This window comes from Lygodium microphyllum, chromosome 30 (assembly GCF_053477565.2).
Source record: "Lygodium microphyllum isolate KBCC chromosome 30, Lygodium_microphyllum_v1.1.10, whole genome shotgun sequence".
NCBI classification, from domain to species: domain Eukaryota; kingdom Viridiplantae; phylum Streptophyta; class Polypodiopsida; order Schizaeales; family Lygodiaceae; genus Lygodium; species Lygodium microphyllum.
The window spans coordinates 43,388,076-43,400,124 of NC_141164.1; the positions used below are offsets into that span (position 1 = coordinate 43,388,076).

Genomic DNA, 12,049 nt, shown 5'->3' on the forward strand with positions numbered 1-12,049 from the left:
GATTCTAGATGGATGTCTCTACTCTATTTGAAGTATATACTTGGAAACGTTATATTCTTGAGGAACACTGAATACTCCCTGCGCGAGGTCAAGAGCTTTGAATTGGTCTAAACCCTAGCTAGTCAGGTAGAAATGTTGTGAACATTAATTCTTGGAGGCTAACATAAATCAACATACTAGCCATCAACCATCAATATCTTGCCTGAAGAATTCAACTAGTCCATAATAAAGTCCGATACGATGAAACAAATAACAACCCACGATTGATAAAATGCGAGTTATATTAGTGCAAAAAGCAATGGTGGCGTAATTAGAGTGATAAATTACAAGCTGAAAGGTAACCTGTGTAAGTGGACACTTTGTAATACAAGGTGTATGGTTACTCAGTAGCGAGGTTTGCTGCCAAGCTGCGCTTCTCATGACGATAGGTGATGCAAGCCGCCAGCCGATGATGAAGCTTCTTGGCTATGGTGGTGATCCCCTTATAGCATGTTCTTGACGAGCTTGCTGCGTTTTATTATTAATCTGAGCTGCAGCACTACTACTAGTAAGAATAGATGTGATGGCGGCTGCCAGAGCTGCAGTAAAATGGGGATCTGCAGTTAGCGCCGCAGCAGCTGCACCTGCACTATTGATCGCCTCATGATCCCCGTTCACGTTTGGGAACGTTGATGAGCTTATCCCTTTCATCATCATCGCCCCTATATGCGGCATTGTTGATGATCCACTTTGACTATGAGAATCATGCATGCCCATAAGTACAACTTGAGGAGAGTTAAGCTTGTTGCTGGTGTAATTGAACAAGCTCTGGTAAGGGCTTGTTGGCATGAGAGGAGGCGATAATGAGAAAGGTATCTTGAACGAGGGAGACGTAGAAATTGGACCCTTTGTTAGGTCCAAGGTGATGGTGGGAAACGGAGCTGAGTTCGATATACTTGCATTAGCAGGGGTAGGTATAGTCGTACTAGGTACATTAGTCGATGGACCGAATGTAGCACGAGTGTCATTGGTGATGTTGTGGCTATTGCTTAATGATGATGGCAATGACCCTGATAGAAGCATGGTGGCAGCAGCAGATGTAGTGGATGCCATGCTCATGGCCGCTAGAGGTAGCGGATGATTATGTGTTCCCTCATATGTGTTGATCAATATCGAGACATCGTCTGCACATCTTTGAACCTATTCAAGAAACAATTCTCCAGATATTCTGATTAGCGTCAGCAAAATCATAGCATAACAAATTCTACAATGGGGAAATTAATATAGGATAAATTATATAGATCCAAAGATATATTATATAACATAACAAAAGAATCATAGGATAAATTACATAAATGTATATTTTGAAATAAATTATTGGAGGAACCTAATGTTACGATTGAGAGAGCAAATATTAATCATAAATTATATCTACAGCCATCAAAAGTATGAGACATATGATCAATTTACACGGTCAAATACCTTTTGCTCTCAAGATTAATACCAAAGCCATTGAAGTATATAAATACCTGTTTTCTAACCGGACAACCTGGAGCCATGGTGCAACGATAGTAAGCTCTGGGACAAGGGTTCCCTTTGGCCATCTTTTGTCCATACTTTCTCCATTGGCACCCATCTCTCAACTGCAATATCAACATTAGTCGATCATTATAGGTTAACAGGAGATGTGTATCATGCTCATTTCGCCTACTGTGGTCAAGAGTTTACATTAATCAAATGCGGTAATATAGTGTTCTAAGGCATCACATCAACTATAAGGGTTCCGAAGAAGGTTAATCGGCACGTACGAGTAGCACACGGAGTATAAAAGTAGGAAATGTGACCAGATTGAGTAACTCTCCAGTAAAAACTCCATTAAGTAATCATGGGATTGACCAATTAATGGGTAATATTTACCGTGGGAGCATCTGAGCGAGTACGGACTGACACTCGAGCCTTCCTTGCAGGCGCTGTGGCAGGAGACGTGGATGGCGAGGCAGATTCATGATCGAGAGCGCCATTGATGTTATTTGTACCGGGTTGACGTTTATATTGTCCGTCAAGCTTCTGGATCTTTAAAGTGGAGTATGTTGCTAGATCTAACTCCTCGCGGGAGCCATATAATCCTGCAGTATGACTGTACTCTTTAATATGATCACGATCTTCATCTCGATCATGATCGAGGCTGCCCGGAGGATCGATCATGTCTAAGCAGTGTTTCACTGGCCCTGCTTGAGCGTTGTAATTGACCGAATTCTCTTGATCCGAGCTAACGACGGCTTGGTCGTCATCGACGATCGGCCGGTATTCGTGATCTTTATCTTTGATTAATGATGCTAATCTTGATAGCTTGCGCTTATAACTAGCAGCCTTTGGGCTAATATTACCTATAGACTTGGACTGATTCTCTAAATACTCATTCTGCGGTAACACGGACCCTGATTCTTCGGTAATTTGATCCAGTCTGGGCATCCTCTTCAATAGCGGTCCTAGAGAGAAGGTTAGGGCATCCTTTTCCGCCTGTAATTTATTCACGACTACGTAAGAGCTTATGGAACGATCCAATATTACAGGAAGTTTTCTAACTTCAGCGCCTACTGGCTATGCAGATGCTGCTACGCTCAATGATTGGTTGATTAGGCTGCTTCTTAGTGTGCTTAGTCCCACAATTAGGCATACCTGAGCAAGCTTGACGTCGAACTGCATAAGATTACGAAGCTGCAGTTGCACATTCTTGTAGCTGTCTGTAAGGTCCTCGTACATCCTCTTTAGCCTTGCATTTTCGTTGCACATCCTCAGAAGGTCCTGTTGAAGCGAGGCCAGCTGCATCATACAGTGACAAATTCAATGATGAGCTTAGTTATCATTAGATGGATTACGTCAAAGATTAATCAAGCGCATCATGCTTAACTATCAGATGTAGGTCTCATCAATCAATACATATAGGGCATTAATCACTACCTAACGTAAGAATATTTAAGCAGAATCACAATTTGTGTTTGATCAAAACTGCACAAACCTGCTGCCTTGAAGAATGAGCAGTTGAAACGGGTAGACAAGTTGCAGAGCAACCTTCTAATAAGCTACTGCTGTATTTGGGGCAATCGTGAGCTGAATCCTGCAAGAGAAGCCAGATCGGACACCCGAGGCATTGTCTGCTTAATTACAATAGAGAGAGAAGCCATTCATCGAGAAGCAATCAGATTTGAGTACTTGAGCTCACCAAGATGGTTCCATCTAAATTGGTAAGTGTACTTGGACCTGATGGGCTGGTGCTAGTAACTAAACAACCAGTGTTAGCAATGGCCGCCGGGATATCATGCAATTCGGGTCTGGCACAACTCACGGTGTCTTGAGCTAGCTGATCATCCAAAAGGCCATAAGCAGTACTATTGAGGTCTATGTGAGTGCTATTTGATGTTGTGGAGAGTTTCAAGTCGGGCTTCACATGTACCATGTGGCTGATAGGTGGGGAGCTTGTACCGGTAGCTGTAATTGCAGATGAGAGGTAATCTCTTGTGACAATGGAACGGTGCTGCACGTCATCCTGCGGATCTCTTGAGCTTGCCTCTGCATCCTCGGCGACAGCACTGTCTTGCAGATCGAGGTTGTGATTCAGCTGGTCCATGGGGGCATCAAGGGCAGGGAAGGGAATCTGGAGGCGGAGCTGCTTAGGAACACCAAGCTTGGGGTAAAAGTGCGTGTGCATAAGGAAGTACAGTGGGCGTATGAAAGCTGGATTGATAGGTTAATTAATAAGACAAGGGTTAAGGAGAGGAAACTTGAAAGCGAGCGGGAGGGAGAAGGTCCTCGGGGAGGCCTGAGGTGGCGTGCGCATGGCGATAGATTAAGGTTTTAACTGGTTCAGCATGTCCGGGGGGGGGGAGAGAGATGCTGCTATCGCTATCACACGGGCTCAACTTGTGTGGCTGTAAGTCAACACTTTGCGCTTGATTCGGCGAGAGAATTGGCGTCGCGCCGACACGTCCATCGTCAAAACGTCCATCGTCAAAAGACGGCCCACCAATCGAAATTTGCTGGCCCTGGCCCCTCACGTCAAACCATGTCTCACGTCCCCTAGTCAACACGTGGGCCCTTTCCGAAGACCATTCGCCTCTCCCCCTCTCTCTCTCACTCTCTCTCACTCACTCTCTCTCTCTCTGAGTCTATCTCCCCCCTTCCCACTCCCGAGTCCCCGGCCCCTCAAAACATCACTAGAGTCCAAGAATGATGTCACACGCACCCCTTGGTATGATTTTCACATACGTACAAGTAAAGTAAGTTGCTTTTGGCACCTTCTTTAAGCCTTATCCTTTGTTGCTATTAAAGGGTTGGCTTTACTAATTAGACATTTGTAAAGCTTACTTGTGACCTATGTGTGGCATCGCCCCAAATCTTGTGTTCATTCATATGTACACTTTAGTCCCTATGCACAAGTCACAAACTGACCATCTCAATGGTTAAGAACCTACAGGTTGCTACTGGCACACGATCAACTACTTGACTTCTTCAATGTCTCATTATTTGAATTGGTAATGTATGCACGTCAATTGACCTCTTAACCCTACCAAGTATAAGGATCAATATAGTTTTCAATAAGAACAATTGCTCAAACTAGGATTGAAAGGGAAACTTTAAATGTATCCATCTATGTGTAGTCCATTGATTGATGTTGGAAACTTGGACTTGGCATGATTCATGATGTCAATCAATAGAGAACATGACCTCACATAACATGACCACTCCAATGTGAGGAGGAGAGAGAACATATTGAGTGCCAACAAATCAAATATCAACACATAAATTTAACTTTAGTAAGTGACAAGAGTATCTCTTTTTTGTAGGTACATTCTCTCTAAAGGTGAACTTGATAAGTTAACTAACAAAACTAGTAAAAGTTTTATAAATGAACTCCAAATTTGTCAAACCAGACATTTTAAGAACTTGCTCTTCAAGAGCTACCCATTGACATATAATATAATATGCTTTGAAGGAGGGAGATTAAATATACATAGAAGATTCTTGTAAGGTTTCCCAACATGAAAAACAATATTTTATATATGTATCTTTGTTGTTCCTTTGCTAAAACCTATTGTGAATTTAACCATGGATAGCTCTTGTAGGGTAGGTTCTTATAATGTGAAGTCTAATAAATTTGGAGCTCATTTATAAAAATTCAAGGTGCCTTTTTGATAACTTTGTGAATGACCTCAAATTTTTTTCATGTGCTCCATTGACCACTCAAGGAGGCAACTATGTATACATCCTATATATCACATGCATTCATGCCATGTTTTATATATCCCTAAGTAATATATGTGACATTTGCTTGACCCTTCTTTGATGTTTTACTATAGTTTATAAATCCCCTATCGAAAGTTTATTTTTTCCATATAAGAATTTAACAAATCCTCATGTAATAGATACAAAACACTAGTTTTATAATAGAATTGATAGGAAACTAGCTCTTAGGGTATTATAAAAGAGTCTTATTATTTTTGGTGATAATAGATACAATCAGAGGGCTTTCAAGCTCCGTGTCTCTAGGATTGGGGCAAGGGCAAAGGTGGTTGAAGGCATGGATGTCCAAGTATGTTGTACTTGAATGGATCTTGAAATATAGCAACAATAATATGGATGTGTCTAATGATGTCCAAGTGATCCGCAACAGTGTGGCAATTGATCAGCTCTACAAATACAATTGTTTGACGACATCAATAGCTATTATATGTCCTCTAATAAGTGAGCGACTAGTAGGGCAATTTATTCCACTAGCAAATGCAAGTGCAACAGCTCCACGCTAACCTCCAGTAGTGAAAACACAGACTTGTAGTGTAGGCAACAACAGATGGAGTCTCCAGAGAGGAACTAGTTAGCTTGCTAAAGTAGAAACTATAAATGGTGAGAGTATTAGATGAAGTGAGAAAATCACAAATCAGCTAGGTAGCAATCAAATAGGTGTGTAGCAATTGAGGGGTGTTCAATATCAGCAAGGCACTAAGGACATAGCAATAAGATGGTTGGTTATCAAGTCACCCAACATTGTAGTGGTTTTGGATAGTAGAGTACCACTTCAACAAGGCTCCATGAACTAGTAATGTCCTTAGAAGGGATATGGGTAATAGTAGGCATTAGAGAGTTGAATGATGGTTGGCTAAATAAAGAGATTGTGGATTCACTCACATAGACTCATGTTTATAGAGGATTTGAGATTTGATCTATCGCCAAAAATAAGCCATTTAATAATAATAAAATAGGACTAATGTGCTTTTAGGCTGGTTTAAGGAGACTTAATAATGAGTTACTAGAAACCCTAAAATTAGTGGCTCAATAGTTACTCCATGTCTACAACAACTTGCTATGCCTCAATAAGGCACCTATAGCTTGCCAAAAGGTCAACCATACAAGTAGTGTGATTTGGAGTAGGTTTCATGCTGTGGTCTTTATGCATTACCTTGAAGTACTCACCCAATGGAACTGAGCTAGCATGGTGCAATAACAAACACACAAATATGTAATGGAATCTAGCTTCACACTTTGTTGTGCCATGTGCTCAGAGCATTATTTAAACATTTTACCCTCGTGGTTTTCACTATAGGTCTTAATCACCACTATCCATGCTACCAATCCATGAGCTTATCTTATTAAGCCATATTTTCCACACATGGTTGTACACATACTATCCAAAAAAATATTATTGTCCAAAATTTCCATGACCTCATGGTGTCATGGCATGTCTCAATAGCTCCTAAGGTGCTAGAAGCTTCAATCAAAGAACATATGTGACATCATCTATAGATATTCCTATTTTATTGATCCATAAATCTAAAATAATCCAATAGTTCCTTGTCATACCCCAAGGGGTGCACCTTATAGAACATGTAAGATACCACATGAGTTCAAAAAGAAGAAGATTGTATTTAGTAAAATTTACAAAATTGTATTTACAAAAGGGGTTTTCTAATTATAATTTGAAAAAATTTTGTAAGTTAAATAAAGTAAAAGGGGTCATTTTATGGCCTCATAACATGTAAAGAAAGGACATTTCTTAATACCCTTTGAATACATGTTAAATAGATGATTCCTTATAGGTGCATCCCTTGAGGTCACACACATGTTCAAAGTACCTTGCAATTGACAAACCATTCAACATATGTCTTTTATTGACAAACCATTGAACATAAGTGACCTAAACTAGTCAAGTGGAATTGTAAGAGGATGTCTTAATAATGATATTAATTGTTGGAATCTTAAATAAAGACATCAAGTTTGTGGAGTTCTTCCATCTACACCCTCTTTGCTTGATTTAGTGAATCCTAAAATAGAAATTTGAAGGATTATGCATTTTTAATTTGCAAAATCCAACAAAATCAAAGAGACAATGTATAAAGCTACGATAGACCTTCACTACCTACTATGCACCATTTTCTATTGCAAAGTTTATAACTAGAGGAAGGCAATTAGTAACATTTGTGGTGGAAACGTGTGGTAGCTAAATGCATGGAGATTAACAACAGCTATACAAGAAGTAGATTACAATCCACTTACTAGATTATACCATAACATATTGTATGACAATAGCTATAGTAAGTAGGTTTAAAATAGCTACAACAAGTAGATTATATGATAGGATGCCATATAAAAGATAGGAAAGAACAAACAATCTAATCCATTGCAAAGTATCACATTGGTTTTAGGTTTGCTTTATGTGAAAACCAACCTTTCTCTTGTGAAGTGACATATTTCTTTTCAACTACAAATTGTTAAACCACAAAGGGGGATCAAAATTACCTCATAAAAATACCTAGAGGCTTGATTATGCTAGCAAGAAAAATCCCCATCATAATAATGGAGAATCCAACATGAGATCCTTGACAACATGTCTTAAGTTTGCAATGCGACCTTCACTAATCACATGAATGTCCACATTTATAGTTCAAATGCTGACAAAGAGGGCATAGCTAGGTTTTTACCTACAACTTTGACATTTCATAGGGTAAGAGTATGGGGTATGGCGCTGGACATTCATGATTGGTGCAGTAAGGGGCATTGCAACCAACACATAGCTAAGAGCTAACAATCTGTAGTTGCATTGAAAGTTTTCCAATGTTGCATAAAAATATTGACAAATCCAAACTACAATCTAGTGCTTGCATGTATATATATGCCCAGCTTGCAAACATTCCACACCCCTTCTCTTCTACGCTCCACATTGCCTCAACTTCTCACCTTGTCGTTGACATAGCTATGGAAATTAGCGATATAAAACTATTCCACAACAACCAGATGCACAAGCTCTGCATATTTTATGTTGTCCATTCTTACTTTCTTTAGTCACTTTCATTGGTTTCTTCTAGCTCCATATGCCTTGTAGACACCAAAATATAGGTTGAGCATTGACTACATGTTTTAGTTGAATTCTTACAAAACACAATACATTGTAGATCATTTTTGTGCAAGATTCCCAAAGTGATTGAAGAGTTTGAGTTATACATTCAAAGTTTGTACTCAATGTGACATTACATTTATTCCTAAGTAATTCTATCTCACTCTTTGTGTATATAATGCAAAGTGATATATTTTTTGTTTCAAAATAACAATGCTAGCACCATGAATCCTGAGGACTCCACCCATAATAAATCATCTATATAACATGCATACAAAGGGTATTAAGAAATACCCTTTCTTTACATACTATAAGGCCTTAAAATGATCCCTTTTACTTTACTAAACTTATGGTTTATTTTCAAGTTATAATTAAAAAACCCATTTTGTAAATATAATCTTGTAAATTTTACTAAATATGATACCTTTTCTTTTGAACTTATGTGGTATCTTACATGTTCTAGAAGGTGGATCCCCCAGGCTGTGAATGCATTGGCCGCCACAAATACATATAATACCAAATGAAATATGTACATGCAATCCCATACCATCATAACTTAGTATTGCTATTCAATGTACGCATGAGTTGAACATATGACTGGGAAATTATAAAGTAAAACACATCTAGTTAATGTTTCATTTCTCAACAAATGAAATATGAAATGGCTAATCAAGTAATGCTTCCAATTGATGAAAACATTTCTTGCACCTCTGTGTCTCCACAATCGGTGTGGTGGCCACCAAAAATTAAATATATCCATTGGCAACTAGAAAAGAAAACAACTATGTCCGAGTTGTAGCTGTTACATATAAGCTTCTTTCAGTTGTACATATACTTCAACATCTACAGAGTACATGATACACTACCTACAATAGAATGCCACTATTAATTACAATTACTTTTATATATCAATGATACCATTGTGTTTCCTCGGTGTTTCCTAAGCCAAGAAAAAATGGAACATACAAATTAAGGACTAAAGAGAGTTCACAAATATCAATGACATGCTCCCAATTCTTGTGTTTTTGCAAGTTCACAGCACTTGGTGTGCATTCAGACCAGGGTAGTGTAGATATAGATTTTAAGAAACCCTACTTTCAAAATTCAAGAATGTCATTTTTTCTATACATGGGTTCCTATGTGTATCAAAAACTTTTATCACATGCATCAAATCATGTTGCACCTTCCATATAGCAATATACTTTCTTATTCTTTATGCTTTATGCATGTCTAGAACAATCATGCAAGAAGAGGATAACACAATATGCTTGTTAGATAGGAACTAATAATAGGGTATGCTTAAGGATACGAAAGATGTATCTCTGTATCCCTTACAAATCTTGATGTGAATCACTAGGATCTTTTAGTTGTCAAGTTGTATAAGCATAAGAAAGGGTCTTGTAACCCTCCACCAGACCTTAGAAACCTAAAAGCATGCATTTTATTTCTATCTTTCATGTTGTTGTCTTATTGTGCCTTTCTCTTTGTATCCTATAATGTGTCCCTTTTCTTTCTCTTATCTATGAATTACCTAAAAGTGTGTTATGGAGAAAACCTAGGATTTCACATCTCCTTGTATTGCCCATAGCTTCATAAGCCTCCACCCACAATACTATGGCTAAGGAGATACACTACATGTGAAGATAGAGAGTTCTCCCTCTCCTACAACCACCATGGCCAAATGCAAATGCTAGAGAGAGAGAGAGAGAGAGAGAGAGAGAGAGAGAGAGAGAGAGAGAGAGAGAGAGAGAGAGGAGGTGGAAAGAAGAAAGTTGTTCTTCGATGTAAGAGAGAGGCTTGATAGGAGCAAGAAACAAGAAAGAAGTGAGAGAAAGAGAGTGCAAAGGAGAGAGAAAGACTAGAACTGGTGAGAGGAAAACATTAGAAAGGGGAAACAAGGTAGAAGATGAAGAGGATTGTTTATTGTTGAAGAATGATAGATCTTGAAAGTAGTCCCTTACATACTTTTATCCTTAGGACAATGTGGCAGTAAGTGTTATTCAAACATTCCTAAAATATATCTATGTTTTCTCTTTATCCCAATCCATCCCTAGTTGGATGTTTTGTTCTCAAAATCAAAAATGAAACTTGCTACAAAATATGCCAAATTGTGGAGAGGATAGAGTACTTTACTCCAGCATAATAGAAGATATCCTAATCTTTAAAAATCTTCAAGAGAGTGTATGAATCTTAAATAAAGACCAAGTACAATGCATTTACATCTATGTTACTCCATAAAAGTGATAAGTTGGTCAAATATTTTTCATGAATGAGCTCTTGCAAAAGATAGACATAGTGTTGTCTATTACACTCCTTGTTGGACTAAATTTGTCATAACTATTGAGTGGCTTTTCCAAATCAAGCATGTTATAGCTCTAAATGAGCACCTTTAGCCCATGTATGACTCATTTCTCTATAATTAATAAAAAATCAAATATATTCCAAGATCGACTTGCACTACAAGATACATGCCACATACAGACGTTTAAAGCAATAGAAATATTCATTAAAAAGTTATCCTCATCATTGCTAAAAGCATCAGTATATATGTCTCTATAGACCTATCACAATTAACATTGCTATTTATGTCAATATTTGTATCACAAAAGTGATGCAAATAGTGACACATTCTGATGCATATGCTGGTGCAAATAGTGAGTGCAATAAATTAGCAATGCTTATAGATAGAAAAAAGATTAGATGATACTGCCTTGCCACCTCCCAACACCAATTCTAAAAAATGTTTCATAGTATAAGACTCATGATGACAACTTATAAAACTACATGGAACCATAGAGAGACGAGTCCAAAACAAACATGGAAATGTATCTATAAATATCGTAAAATGTGAGTTTATACAAAGAATAAGAAATATGACTAAAGAATGCTATATGGAAAGAGCCTACCTGGATCATAGGGCCAGAAAAAGAAATGATATATGCTCCACGAATCCAATCACGTGCTATAGCTTCTCGCCATTTGAAAGCTCATCCTGACACAATGGAGCATTGAATGGACATTGCAATATAAATAACCAGAGACTAATACACAATATATAATGCATCACAAGAAAACTAATGACTACAAACAAGAAAGAGGCTTGACTTACTAGGCCACCATGTGCATACAATCTATTGATGAGTACATGAGAAAAACCAAAAGAAAACTTACAAAATTTTCTAAATAACTTCCATGGCTTCCACTCCACACACAATGCATGACTCTTGCCTCCAATTGTGTCCTTGCTATCTTCCCCTATTGTCGCCAATGTGCTAGAGAGTCTATGGTCTCCTCCCTAATTCTCTGCCAATACTCTATGTCCAACCACTCGAGCTTTGAGGTGCCACCCTTAATTGCATTGCATGCATCTGATCATTTATGTGACATGTATACACCATACAATCCATCATCCATCCTGTGGCAACAATCTTGTGGCAAACCTCTATATATATCATCCCCGTAGGTACAAAGAACCCCTCGTGTAAGGACACTACCACATAGTCCTTGCTTCCCTCCAGTATATTCTTCCAATGGTCTAAAATGCTATGCCTAAATATTTATTGGCACAACTCTCTCATGCGAGTCATCACCCTCCTCCCCCCATCATTCATAATCACAACACCTATTTTTTCATCCAGAGATATCCATATTCTACTGGAGTATATCTAAGGTACACCCTCTCAT

The 12,049-nt window shown here is 38.4% G+C and overlaps 1 protein-coding gene across 1 annotated transcript; it reads right to left on the bottom strand.

The window, feature by feature from the left end:
* Positions 1–248: 248 nt before the first annotated feature.
* LOC148009792 (uncharacterized) lies at positions 249–3,788 on the bottom strand. The gene is made up of 6 exons (XM_087673301.1): positions 3,203–3,788; positions 2,999–3,097; positions 2,659–2,802; positions 1,897–2,499; positions 1,509–1,622; positions 249–1,179 (listed from the first exon to the last, which is right to left on the bottom strand). The coding sequence occupies exons 1-6, from the start codon at positions 3,686–3,688 to the stop codon at positions 466–468; spliced, it is 2,160 nt and encodes a 719-aa protein (XP_087529427.1). The 5' UTR covers positions 3,689–3,788; the 3' UTR covers positions 249–465.
* Positions 3,789–12,049: the final 8,261 nt, after the last annotated feature.